Source organism: Zonotrichia albicollis, chromosome 3 (genome assembly GCF_047830755.1).
Source record: "Zonotrichia albicollis isolate bZonAlb1 chromosome 3, bZonAlb1.hap1, whole genome shotgun sequence".
In the NCBI taxonomy this organism is placed as follows: Eukaryota; Metazoa; Chordata; class Aves; order Passeriformes; family Passerellidae; genus Zonotrichia; species Zonotrichia albicollis.
In genome coordinates, this window is record NC_133821.1 from 25,217,218 (window position 1) to 25,231,805 (window position 14,588).

Here is a 14,588-nt window from a genome sequence, read left to right on the forward strand (position 1 = left end):
TTACTTAATTGTTGAAATGGAATGAATGCAGTTGTACTTTTGTGATGGGTCATTTGATATTTCTGGAATAGTCTACACACAGTTGGGAGGAGAAGACATCACCTTATCAAGTAAATGTTTTCTCCAGCTTAAATTACCTCACTGAAAGTTGAAAGCAAGCTCCATCTCAACAGTTGGATTTTTGTTACTAGCTCTAAAATGTTTCTTAGGCCTAAGGACCCACAATGATTTTCATTTTCCCCTGCTCCATCTCAACACAGTGAAAGTGTCCTAGAGATACATAGTTACCCCCAAGCCCTTAGTTGGGGGTAGTTCTACCTAGTAGTGTGTTCTGGTTTTTGGCATCTGCAGTTCTTGAAATGTCTGTAAATGTGTGTGTCTGTGTGTGCAAGTCATTTTTAAAAATCAGATTATTTATTTATTTGTTTATTGTTTGTTTATTCAGGGTATGTTAGAACCTACCAAGGAACCTTTGAAACCAATATCTGCAGCAGAAAAAATAGCTTCAATAGGACAGACACCTCCTGTATCACCAGAGATGAACACATGTGCATCTGATCAGTTCCAGGTAAAAAAACAGGGAGAGAAGGGACAGCAGAGGCAAAGAAAGAATGAGGGAAATAATGGGGTGCATTGTATCTTTATGTTTAAAATATCTGGATGGTGTATTCAAAGACACCTATATGTAAAAGGCAGCTGTTGGTTGTGCCAGATTGAAGTCCTGCTCTTGGATCTGCTTTTCATGTATGACTGGGAGTCCCTGTGATGAGGCTGTAGCAGTTGGTGGCCACCATTTCAGAGTCCTGATGATCCTTACTGTTACACAGCAGTTTGCTCTCAAAGGCACTGGGCAGGTAGACAGATTTTGTATGTAATTTCAGACTCATCTGACCTCTGGCTAGGGTTCTTCATCTTTGCTTTTTCTGGAGCTCATTGTTAGTGGTTGTTCTGCATGTTGGTTAGCACTCAGTTTTCTGAATGATCCTATTTACATTTATACTGTTCACGTTAATTTCCTTTTGCCCTTTCTTTCTTCTTCAGAGTGTCATGCAAAGCAGCCCAGCTGCCCCAAGAGAGATCTTTCGTGTGGTCATTACAAGCATACATGTCTGACTTTTTGATTGTGTGAATTCTCTTGGCCCTTTGTGCCAGATTTATTGAATTATCTGTTACACACAGTTGCTTTGCTGGCTTCTCTATCTTTAAAGTCTGATACAAAATTAATTCAGAGGAGTTTGAGAGTGAGCTTTTGAATTTCATGAGTTCTTTGTTGCTGTTGTTTTGATGTAAGGATATTAGAAGAGCACTTGAATGCCATGCATGTTTCAATGTGTGTGGTTGTCAACAAGCTAATGGGATATGCAGAGATACTTCATTTTCAGTGTCATTACAGTGATGCTCAGCACATATTCAGAGACTCAGCTGTGTCCCTCCTTAGTGCAGGTCTTGTTTAATCCACCCCACATCTTCAGTTACCTGCTATGCTGGTGACTTCTGATTGAAGGCATTCCAGAAAGGATTATTCTTGGGCTACACTTAACACTAGGTATTTGTGACTGTAGTGATGTTCTTGCAGTCCTTGTTCTGCCACACTGCAGAGCTCTAAGTGTGATGTGCTTGTAGCAGAGGAGAATTCTTTTTCATTATTGAGCAGCAGTTTGTCAGTGGGCTCAGAGCTCCCATTGTTTTATACAGCAATACACATTTGGTGCTTCCTGTGCTGCTCCTCCTAGGCAGTGGAACTGAGCAGCTGAAGTGGATATAAGAAAAGGTAACAACAGTGATTAGTCCAACCAGTCTGACCTGAAGAAATCTACTGTGTGGTAAGAAAGTAGGAACATTTCACAGTCTTTTTGCAGCAAAGTACCCTTTTTTACAGAGGAGGAAACATAAATGAAGCCATACACTAAACAGTGTAAGAGAGCTGAGAGAGCCTGAAGTAACAGCATCTCTGACAAGTGCCATTTTCTCAGTTGCTTGACAGTCATAGTGCTGAAAATAAGAACCTCTACTTACCAAAGTCTCTCTTTTTCTGTAATTATGAATTCCTGCTACAGAATTTCCCATTACTTGTCACAGTGGGATAATCTTGACCTACAGCTTGTTCTGTTAAGGCCGTCTCTGTTCAGTAGTTGTGGTCCATACATCTGAGAAGCTTCTGTGCTATCTGTCTGCACTGTTGGCATTAGTTTGGCTTTTTCAAAAAGACAAACACTAGAATAAGCTTTTGGGGAAGAAATGGGTTAGAGATTGTAACCATTCAGAATTCTAGGAGGCTACAGTTAGATGACATTCTGAAAGTTTCAGGGTATGAACAATCAATTCTCCACCTCAAAGACCTCCTTTCTTTCTTGGTCTCATCTTCTGTCAATGATTGATGGCTTCTGTTTGCTTTGGGGAAAATCCAGTTTCACGTCACATTGTACAAATGGCTCTTTCAGAATATTCCAGATTGTTGTGGTAATAAGATGATGTGCCCAAACATTTCATTAGGAGCTATGCTAGAAACATTGTTAAACTATTCAGTAGAAATACAGGCAGTGTATTAGTGGACTCTGAAACTTCTTATTCTAAAATTATTCTTAGTCTGAAACTTCTTATTCTAAGTGCAAGTTATTTAGGTGCAGCAATTCAAGTATCTCTTTAGTGTACCTGGTTAATGTGTAATTATTTAGTTAAACTTCTAAATTCCTCCATTTTCAGAATGAAGATTTATCTATATTTTCACAAACTTCAGAATATTGACATTCTCTTTGGAAGGAGAGGCTCTGGTTGATAGATTCATGTTCTTTGCTGAGGGAAAAGTTCCCCTCTGAGGGCTGGCATTTATGGCACTTGTATACAGATCAGTGTCTGTGCATCTGTGTGTATGACTTCCTACTAAGGGAATAAGACTTTGGAAGACTGATGAGGCAAAAGGAATGCTGGAAAGGATGCTTGTAGAAACAGGAATGCCTCCTAAATGGTTTTGTTGTAGGCAAACAGACAAAGCCATGCAGAGATTTAAAATTGAGAACTTTAGAACTAATGAATGAGCTGCAATGTTTCTTCCTAGTAATGGCATAAACTCTGAATGTTTTGCCTTCATTCCCTCCAGTAGGTCTCACTGAGTTAGGCTGGGGAAATAGAGTGGACAAATTTCCATCTGAGCCATTTAAGCTATAAGGACAAGGGTTTTGAAATTGAGTTCTCAAGCAAGTTACTGGATTGTCGCATTAGTTTGTTGTATAAAGATGATTTTTGTAGAGTCATTCTCTTTTATATTTGAAGGTGGAATCTAAATTCTTCTTTGATCTGTTATCTTGACAATTGAGGGGTTTATTTCTCAGTTCCTCTGTGCTTATAACTGTAAGGCAGTAAACAGAATATGAAATAATCCCCTGATTACTGTTGCCTTGATCTAAGCATGGTGTCTCAAAGACTTCACAGGGCTGAAGTAAAAGGCTTTGCCAAGGCACATCAGGTGTAAGGAGTGGCTGGTGAAATAGGCACCCTTTGATTGTGAGACCCAAGACAGGTGTCTTCTTTTTTGTGCAGCTCTAGTGGGCTTCTAAATCACAGCCAAGTCTTCAGGCAGTGCATGCAAATTACATTCCAGTGTTTGTGTTAAAGGGTTGCTGTCTGGACTTAGTGATGACTGCTTTCTCTTGGTTTGATACTGTTTTCTGGTTAATGTTGTTTTAAAGTTTATTTATCTGCTTCTCTTTGGATATTTTGAAGAAAGTTGTCCAGATATTTCTGCTCTTCTGCGATTGCTTCAAAGCCTTCTCTTCTCCTCTCTGTTTGGGACTGTTTCTTTTGTAGGGTTACCTGCCAAGTTTTAGTTAGTAAGTTTTATATTGGAATAAAAATCTGCAGTGACCCAGACCTTTGTAGAAGAAAATTACCAGTGCTTCTTTTCTGCAGGTGCCCATTACAGCACATCTGCTTGCATGTAAGCCACTGAATTAGGGATCAGGTTATAATAGAAATGTACATCTTACACTTGGTGGCTATTAGGGACTGAACCTTAATTAAACCCCATGGGGTGACAGTCTCTAAAAACACTTTTAATTACATAAGAGACCATCAGGACTTCTAACAATGACAGATGCAAACTACCATATTATTGGCCACCAGCCAAAGGCTCCATCAGGAACTGCTCTCCAGTTATATGTGTGAGAAAGATCCAAGAGTGTGAGAGTGTGTGTGGCTTTGTTGACAGAGTAAGGAAGAAAGATTTGCAGGTAAGAGATGCTGCAGAACTTGCTGTTCTCTCAGATGTGACAGCTGTGTAAAGGGGTTGTCTGAATAGAGCAGTTTTCAGAACTGATAAAATTTTGCCAATGAATACACACAAGGAAATGTATGAATTACTTGCATGTAAAGCTTTTTCTGGAATGTGTATGATGCTCATTTTTGGGATCCATCTGAATATTGACATTATATTTGTATTACAAGTCATTTTATTCTTTTTGCGCAGCTTTAAGACAGCAAAATGCTTCTTTTTATTTATTTTGTTTAATTTTCCTTGAGTAATTATTGGCACAGACACAAACATTTACATTTTACTCTTTTGGATTATGAGAGCTCTTACATAATACATTCTAAAATTATTGTGTGAAAACATCTCTCACTTGCATCAAAGTGAAATATGATGCAGTAAAACAGGCAGGCATTTTAATTTCCTCCTTCTTACTTCTTTAACATTCAGAGTAGTACTCTGACAGCTGAGTATACTTTTTCATTTCTGTACTGTGTCCTGTAATCTAAGATGGAGGCCTTGAGGAGTGAAAGCAATGTGCTCCATTTCTCAATATTCTCATAGATTGGGCACTTTTCCTTAAAGCATGTTACTAAAATAATAATTGCAGTAACCTAACAACCTCACAGTTTCAGAAAGGCTGAACATTATATTCCCACTTGCTGGGTATGTTCCCACTGGCTGAGGTTTCAGTGCCTGTGTTCAGGTGTTTCTTAGGGCTGAAGTAACAAGAAACAGAAAACTTTCAGTTTAATTTTGCTTTTTCCTCTGCCTTTTCCTTTCACTTGGTTTGCTACTGTATAGACTGGGACTTGCTAGCATCTGTGTAGGTGAGGGCTGCTTTACTTACCCTCTCTTTTGCAAAGTACTTGAAGTCTGCAGGGTGGCCTCATCCCACAGAGCAGACTAATATATTTGGTGTATTCTTACTGATTTGGAGTCAGACTCGTTTTTTCCCATTTTAGGAAGAATTCCTCACATCCTTTGGTCTTTCCTTGTCAAATCTGAGCGTCAGGCCATCATTAAAGGCAAACACTTGGCAAACCATTGCTGCCGCTTTTTCCATGCAGCTCTGTCAGTCGTCAGTCCTGACTCAGGCCTTTGACACAAAATCTACTGGGTGTTTTCCTCAGTAAGAGTTGGTAGGAAGCCACTTTATTTCAATTTGAGTTCATTTTGCTCAGGGCAGAAAGCTGCTAAATTGTTATACTCACTACCCTTCTCTTTTCCTACAAACTCCTGTTAATGTTAATATATTTTAGTGTGACAAAGTTCAAACAAGCTACTGATAATGGTGATCATTACTTCATCAGGTGGAGCTTCCACACTGCTGGCATTATATCTACATGCAAATCATTTCAGTAAGACCATTCCCAAAGCCAAGTAAAAAGTGAAGAATCAGTTTATTAACCTCCATGGAGAGAATACTGTTCAAGCTGTGCTCAGTACTGAAAGTATTTTTAAGACATTAGATAGTAAGTGTCTTGCTTAGAAAAATCTTTCCTATAAATAAATACAGAAATCTCCAGCTCCCTTTGTTTTGCTCCCTGCAAACATCTAGCACTGAGGAAATTTGCAGTGAGCTTAATTGTGCTACAAAGCTGCCTCAGGTTGCTGCAGTCTCAATTAGTGAATCTGCCTTTTTCTTCAGTGTCAGATGGTTGGACTCTAAAATTAAAAATGAAGTCTGATTTTCTACAAAAGCAAAGAGAAGGTATGGCTCAGCCACTGGAAGCGCAACAAGTACTGATGTGTTTTAAAGAACATTGCTGAGAAAATCCATTGTTTTTCTTCCATGCTGTGATTGTTTCTTTAGAAGTTGAGGGCACATCCTTTCCCAGTGCCTCATGACAGTTGACTTCACTGGGGAGAGAGCAGGGTGTAATGCACAGAAGTAGAAAGGTTCAGCTTCTTTCAGACATTTCTGCTCCTGTCCCATCAGTTTGTGTCCTGGGAGTACAGGCAGACACTGCTTGCAACTCACACTGCCCCTGTAGAGCTTGGTCCCTGCTGCTTGCCTGTGTCCAAAAGGCTTAACAAGAGGAAATCAAAAGGCAAGGATGGGCTCCCAGGGGGCGTCAGTGTTTCCAATCTCCTCTTGTTCAAGCATTGCTGCCAATGGTTTGTGTATAGATCAGGATGAATTAACTGTGAAAGGATAATAACTCACAGGACTTTTATTTTTTAAAGGGGGTGGAGTGGAGAGGGTGTTGATACTTTGTCCCTAATGTGTGGAGATTGTGTTTCCTAAGAGCAAAACAAACCAAAAGAATGATTGGTTGTTTGATGATAAATAATATATATGATCAAGACAAAAAATGGATGCACAGACAGCTTTCACTGTTCTGAATTTGCCCTTTAATTGTGTATACATAACTATTTATGCTAAGTGCCTCATCTTCCATGAAAGTAATAGCTTAATTTTCAATGATGCCTTAAGGTTTGTTATTCAATTCATGTTTTAGTTAATTTGCAAATCCTGTTTGAGTTAGAAGTTACCTAATCTGTGCTGATCAGAATTTAATGGACTTCCTGTGGTAGAAGAAATCTACTTTGAATCTGTAGTGCATATTATGAAAAGACACACCTCCCAAAAGTTGGGGCTTGATCATTTAGTTGTCTTTTTTAGTGTTTAGACGCTAAAGAATCTGTTGTTTGAACTGCTTTGCATTGTTGTAACCTGAACTGACTATAAAATCTGATTTCTGACTTTTCAACTCTAGGAATCTCTACCACCTGTCCAGTTTGACTGGAGTAGCAGTGGCCTTACTAACCCTTTAGATGGTACGTCTCTCCGTAGAGCCTCTAGCACCAGAGCTAGAGATAAGAAAGCTACAAAGTTCAGACAAACATCTATCTGCTGATTATTTTTTTAAGATATATACACACACACATATATAAAAATATATATATTACTTATTTCTTACTCCTAACTTTGGAAATTCAGGCTTTCTTTCTGATTTACAGTTCCCCTGTGTGAAGTATTACATAGTTTGAAAAATACAAGTTAAGTATTATTTTAGATTCCTGCCATATGCTAGTGACACGGTGGCAATATTAACACTTCATTCCGTATAACTGCAGATTATAATGGAACTCTGAACAAATGAGCATTTTAGGTTGATGAGTTTTACTTCCTAAAAGTATTTTTCACCACTCAGCTATCTCTTTAGACATCCTCTGAATGACAAACTTCTGTAAAGTGGCTACTTCAAAGCACAATATTTTAGCCACAAACTGTTTGCAAAATATACACTTCCTGAGCTGAAAGTTTTCAGATTTAAAGATAATTTTATATTTCAAAAATGTGACTTCATTCATTATCACTTTTGCTTACAATAAAGAACTAATTATAGCTATTATATTAAAGAGGTAGCTACGAACTTATTTATATCTGTAAATGTATATAGTTATCACCTAAAAGACCCTTCACCTATGTTTATTTTAATAGCAAAGTGAGTTGTGCTACTGCCTCTAGTCAGAAATGTAAGTGCATGCAAAGGAAATAAAGCAAGTTCTGGAAACTTGTTTGACTGATAGACTAGAAACCTATTAAGAAACTCCTTTACAAGGAGCCTTCTGACAGCAACTGATTGATGACACACAAGTTCAAAGGCAGGCTCAGATAAAGTGCATCTCTTAGTGCACTGGTGTTGCCACACTGTGTTGTTGCAGAATGTGTGGGGTGTAAGAGTTTGGATAGCAATATCATGGTGCTGAAGGAAAGCCTGGATGGACCCTTTTGCTGTTGTCTGGTGTCTTACTACTTCAGTCAATCATCATGCTTTCTTTTAACAAACAACTTTAAAATGTATCTTGGTTTGATTTCTGTTTTAGTGCTAAAGGGGAACAGTATAATTTGCCAGTGAGGAGCTCGACATAAGAGTGACCTTTGTTACCCAGTGGTCACACTGCTTTAAGATAATGATAATTAATAGCTTAAAGCCGCTAAATAAAATTTTGACTTTTTTATTTCTTTTTGTTCTTTGCTATTTGAGGATCTGCTAAGTTTTCCTGATGAAAGAATGGCTTTCAATTTCAGTGAGGGGAGAAAAAGCCCATTATATTTTAACTGTCAATTGACTTATATATTGTTTCCCTTTAACTGGTCACATCTCTCTCTCTGGGTTGTGCTGGTTCTCTTTCATTTTTAGATTGAAATAAATATTTCTATTTTAAAGTTTCTAGTGTTGATTTCCTTGCTGCATTGTACATGAGGAAATGTGCATTGAATTAAGTTGTTAACATTTTAGAAGGTACAAACTAATACTGTAAGCATTGTTTTCATGTCGATTTTTAAATTGCGTACTGAGTACTAATTATAACTTGCATGTTCAAGTGTGTGTCTTACCCCTTTTTACACATAAACCCCTCCCTTGGCTTACCTTCTATATGGCTGCCTACCAACACGGTCACTGAATTTCAAGCTAGTGGAGGTTCCACTCTTCTGAACCTTGATTTCTTTGGGCCCGTGGATGACAGTAGCTCTAGCAGCACCACCACAATCCCAGGTCAGCAGAGTGTTCAAACCACAACTGTTACGAATATAAAGACTTACTAAAAGCATGAGCACATCACTTGACTTTCCTACAAACAAGGAGAAGTTTTACATTGCATTTCTCTAAAATGTCTCTCTACTGCATTTTTCCTTTAATCTGTGTTCTGTTTTCTGATGTTTTGTATCGAGTACGAAGTATTTAAAAGGTACTGTCAGCTCTGTATTTGTCACCTGCTGGAGGAATGAATGGCTTTTATGCTCTTGCAAATAAGATGTTAAAACACTTGTTTCAAATGAGAAATTCCAGAAGTTAACTCTTTAAGCACTTAAGGAAATTTGAAAAATGGTGTAGATGTGGCAATTCCTAAAAGATGAGGCTTGCTCTCTTCTCTGAGTGCCTCCAAATTACAGGATTATGACGATATTTGGAAGCCATGTGTGAATATAAATTTATCAACCTTGATACATGACAGCTCAGGAGGTCATGGGCTACTACCAATAATGCAGTGAAAAAGGTGTTTTAACAGCCTTTATTATAGAAAAGAAGGATAGTTGCATGTTTGTGGGGTATTAGAAGTTCATGAATGTTAATTTTGAACCCAAAGCATTTTATCTGCAACTTACTCCCTTAAAAAGGAGATGAAAACACCAGTCTCTCCCTGAATAATGTGTGAAAGTAATTTAATTCATTTTTCACATGGTTTTTACATGTTCTGAGTATTTTGCACGAGCTTGTGAAAACCTACACTTTGAATAAATTCCTGCAGGAATTTCAGGGAACACTTTGGGGATTTGTTCTAGTGCATAGGTTAAATCGATAATGCAAGTACTCCTTCAGTGCAATGCCTGAAGCCATGAAAATCAATTTCATCACAGGAAAGATATTTTTCCTCTTAGTGATTTTAATTTTTAAAACCCGTTCATAAGATGTTTGGGGTCCTCCCATATTTCAAACAAATGATTATCATTATTATGGTATTTTTTTTTTCAGAAACATGCTTTTTTTAGTTTTAAAATCTAATCACTGAAAGCAATTTTATGGCATGGCAATCTAAATGACTTTATTCCACCCTTGAGAAATACCATTATCAGATGAAAGAGGGCAGATTTGTCATGGAAGTGACAGCTTGAGTCCTACAGGTTTTTTTGTGTGTGCCAAGTCCACTGACACAAGTCTCCAGTGCCCATTACACCTATTATTGCTTGTGTAGTTGGGTACATGCATTATTGCTTGTGCAGAAGGAGTGCACACTGGAAGGTGTTACTGGAGGGATACTCTGTTAGTCTTTTATTGCATTTTATTTTTTATGTTGTTGTTTCATCAAGTTACAGGTATCACCTTCTATGGTATGCCCTATAGTGCCTTTTTTTTTTCCCCCCTCTTCATTTCTTTTGGTTTGGCTTTGGGTTTTTTTTCTTACTGACTTGTTTCTGGGAAAGTCATTTGTTTCATGGCTTGCAGCTCGTGTGTTTGTGTGTGTGTTTAGGAGCTTTGTGTGGGGTTTGGTTGGCTAACTTTCCTTCAATATCTCATTAAGGTTTTGCAGTGGTTTACTTAAATACTCTCTCATCATCTGAATAAAATGGAGAATATGCAACTCTTAAAAAAACACATAAAATAATTAAAAGACAAATTGCTAGGGGTTTTTTTGCTTAAGGAAGATACTTTTGTCAGTAGAAGTTTATTCTTTCTTTGGATATTTAGTTTTACTTGCTATAGATTGACATGGAATTCTTCTCAGTCTGATTTCATCAGTACTCAAAATAACTTTTTAATAAAAATTTTCATTCCACATTATGAATAGGGAGTTACTCATTTCTTATATTTTCCCACAAATTTAGTATATTGTTTTATTTTTCATGTTAATAGTTTAATATAAATGCAGCTGAGTAAGAGGTGCCTAAAGAGCAGTAAATTGAGCAGTGACATCCCAAGACAGGACTGTAAATGGCAATATCTAAATGATGTAACTTCCAAGGTTGCATTTAATGTTTGTTGCAGAGTTGCATGTCAAAGGGCTCCTTCCTTCAATTAGCTTTCCAATTTGTACCTTAATGGGATCTCGCAGGCTTCTGCAAGTCAAAGTGTATTTCTTCAAGGCTTCCTCTCCCTGATTGAAAGTGGATATTTTATGGAATATTTAGGCTTTTTCCTATTTCTAAGTTCTGTAAACATCTGACATTTCTAGAAGTCTTGGTATACCGGTCTCAGGACAGTACATATTTTGATATTTTGCATGGAACTAGATCAAATCCATTGTGAAAATCCAGATGTAAAAAAACATGTATGTTAAAAGGACAGCTGATTAATTTCTAATCAACTCATACTATGTAGAACAAATCTTCCACATCCTGCAACTTAACCAGATGATTTTCTTTATTTCATATTTTAGTCAGCTAAGTTTCCTCACAATAAAAGAAGAATTAACTTGTCTTAAAAGGATAAATGGTCAAGACACTGCTTGTAGAGAGCTCATGCAGAGCAGGTTTGGGGATGATTAACATCATCTCTTAGCACTCACAGTGCTGCAGTTACTGGTGGTAAAGGCAGGACAATAGGCACTGGCATTTATTTCTGGTAATCTTTTGGTGTTTCAGGAATACTTCTAAAAGCATCTTCATCCTGAGAATTAAACTGGATACAATCATCAGCAAACATTAATAAATGCTGGTTTTGTATCGGGGAGCTGCACAGGAGCACCAGGTCCCAGTATTTGCAGTGTTTGTTCTGCAGTAGAAGGAAATGCTTTTGTGTTGTCCACACCAACAGGCACAAGTGTGACACCTGTTTAGCTCTGAGGTGTCTCTGAATAAACACAGTGCTTATGAACAGAAATTCTCTGCTGTCTTTGAAAAACGCCATGTGAATGGCACATATGCACACTTCATGAAACCTCTGAAGCATAAAATATCTGAAACTGTAACTAGGGAAGTATCAGCAATTTCAAATGCAACAAAACTTGCTGTAACAGTCTTTCCTCTTGATTTATTTTGGTAATTCTAATTCCTAGAAGTTTTTTTTAAGAAATAGTATGTAATATTTAAAAATCCTAGAGCTGCTTCCTACGGAGATGTGATGCTTGATACTAAACAGATAGAATTTAGCTCATACATATATATTTTTTGCATATAGCTTTCCATTGTTTGCAGTGTTTTCAGAATGACCTCTGCTGCTAAAATTTGAAATCCATTTTCAACAAAAGTGATGTCAAAATTCAGCATCCGACCTCAGATAACTGAAGCTAGAAATTCAAGGCTGAAACATTCATGTTCTTAATGCCATTAGAAATACTTAGGAATAGTTGAAAGTTGAAAAGGGAGCACAGAGTAAAAGTTTTGGTGGTCCTGTGCATATTAGTATGTAACTTTTTTTAATGCTGTTCCACTTCTATGTTTCATAAAAGTTTCTTTTCCTCACTTAAAATTTTAACACAACCCCTAGTGAAAAGGCAGATACTAAATGGACTCTATTGCATGCCAGTGTTGTTTGTAATCTCTAGGTGAAGAGTTGGTCCCTGTTAACATGCAGTGTTCTTTTAATACAGGCAGTTGAGTTGAAATAATTGAAACAATCTATTTTTGACACAGCTGACATTTTTATAGAGGTTTCACTCTGAAAAGTCAATCAGACTGTTGTTTTTTTTTTTTTTACTCACAGACTGAGACCTTGTATGCCAGACTTGATCCAAGGCATGTGTTTTCTACTACAGCTAAAAATGCTGCTGAAAAAGGATGGGGAAAGAGGATGATGCTTTACAACACAAACATGTTCTGTCATGTTCTTTTCATGTGTCTTCAAATTATAAATGATTCAGATGTTTACAGAAAGCAGTCTCTAGCAAGTTGGTCTATGATTAGTTATGACTTTACTTGCCTCCAACCATCACTGATTATTGTTTTATACTATAAGGTGTGGATCCTGAGCTGTATGAATTGACAACCTCAAAACTGGAAACTTCCAATGCAAGCAGCAGAGTGACTGATGCTTTTGCAAGGCTCATGTCCACAGTGGAGAAGGCAAGCACGTCCACAAGGTAAATGCTCTTCATTGCACATTATTCTTCTGTTTCTAAGGGTGGTGTGAAATGTGAGGTGTGAATGTGTGTGCAGTTTTAGGGCAGAAGCTCCTGAATGATCAAAAGGCTTTAGATTTTAAATCTGAAGTTCATTGTACTGTGGTTCCTATTTCAAATTATCTCAGAAGTCTACAATGAGATGGGTAAGAGTTTATGAGCTGAAGGGAAAAGATCACCAAGACCTATGCTGAAAAGGCAGAGCCAAAGACTGAACTGGAGGAAGCAACATCCTGAACATCAGAGCTCAGAGTGGCTCCTGAGAGTGGCAGGGTGAACTGAATCAGCTCAGTGACCTAGGGCTCACACAGGGGACTCTCCTTGGTCTCTGTGTAATTTATAAATAAAGAATGTTGCACAAGTTAAATGATAACAGACTAATAATTATTACTATATTTGTCCCTTCGCAAATATTCCTAACACCTGTCAAAACTTCAGTGAGCAAACATCAGTTTAATTTTGCTGTTGCACGTTAAGAATTGAATGTGAAGTTGGTTTAGGATGTCACTTCTGCCTCAGTGGAGCACACATAAAGTAGTTTTGTGCTTTTTTTTATAGGTGGCATCTGTAGAAAGGCTTTAGACATCAAATGGCTTGCTTGAAGTCAGGGCTTTGATTTGGTCCAGAATCATCTCTCCATTTACAAGCTTGTATTCTTTGGGTTTATTTCTTTGTGTGTCTTAGCAGTAGGAACCTAGACTGTCTTAACATATAACTAATGTCTGTGCCCTTTAAAAGAAATGCAGAGGAATCTTTACCAAGTAAAACATTGTTTTTTTTGGAAGTGTGTGCCTCAACATGCAACAAGTGCATGATAACATATCTTCACTCCCCAGTGAGCCTTAGGGTTTATTCAGCACTCTTGAAGTAGATGTGTTTTCATGCAGCAGCCCTTAGGAGGAGGCACAGTCATGGTGGGATGGAGCTGGCTTGCTTAAAGTGACTAATTTGTAATTTTCAAGAGTTCTTGTCAAACATGCTCTTTTACTAAGAAAATCTTCCCAGTTTTCCTGCAGTGATAATTTTGAAAGTGAGCATGAAATCAACCAGCCATGAAATTTCAAGGGAGAACCAGTAGAGGGAACTCCCCACTTCCATGCTGATTTTTGGGTCTTCTGGATTGCTTCTTTTTCTATCCATGGAGTGCACATGCTCTTCCTGGAGATACTGTAGTGGAGGTTTGGCTTTCAGGAATTAGAAAACATAGTTACAGTTGAAATACTTTTGTATTATATTCTAAGCTTAATTTAAAAGTAACCACAGCAGGACATGCAAACTCTAAATGTATCTTTGTTGTATCTGCACTCTTAGATTTGTACCTTGCTTTAGGATGTCTTAGCTTTTTGTTTACAAAGGAACTTTCTTTAAGTGTTGACCCTCATTTTTCTGTGCTGTTTTTTTGATATGAGGGGTTTGGTTTTTTCCTGAGTGCTTCCACAATGCACTTGAAAGCTCTTAGTTGTGCTCTTAAAGCTCTTTATCCAGATGTCAGAGCTCTTCCCCTGTTCTGGAGAGCATTGCTTACCAGCAGGAACTGGTTCTAGATCTGTGATGTAGCATTATACCAGGCTGGGACCTCAGACTTGGAGGCTAAGTTCAGACACACACAAGGATTTGCTGTTTTCATGGTTTAATACATTTTGTATGTTTTTATCAACTCTGAATTTAAAAAAAAAAATCATGTGCTTTTTCTTCTTGATTTCATGCTCCCCAAAAGAAAAGCAGTCTGGTTTTTCAGGCCAGAAGCCTTCTGTAAAATAAGAAGGTACAGCCT

The 14,588-nt window shown here is 37.7% G+C and overlaps 1 protein-coding gene across 3 annotated transcripts in view; it reads left to right on the plus strand.

The window, feature by feature from the left end:
• AFTPH (aftiphilin) overlaps positions 1-14,588 on the plus strand; it is a 42,316-nt gene that overhangs the window by 22,661 nt on the left and 5,067 nt on the right. The window contains exons 6-9 of one of the 3 annotated variants that reach the window (XM_005489383.4): positions 446-568; positions 6,967-7,027; positions 8,671-8,754; positions 12,652-12,775. In XM_005489383.4, coding sequence (XP_005489440.1) covers positions 446-568; positions 6,967-7,027; positions 8,671-8,754; positions 12,652-12,775 — 392 coding nt within the window. The remainder of the gene's footprint in view (positions 1-445; positions 569-6,966; positions 7,028-8,670; positions 8,755-12,651; positions 12,776-14,588) is intronic. The other 2 variants (XM_005489384.4, XR_012579439.1) reach the window with 2 other exon arrangements.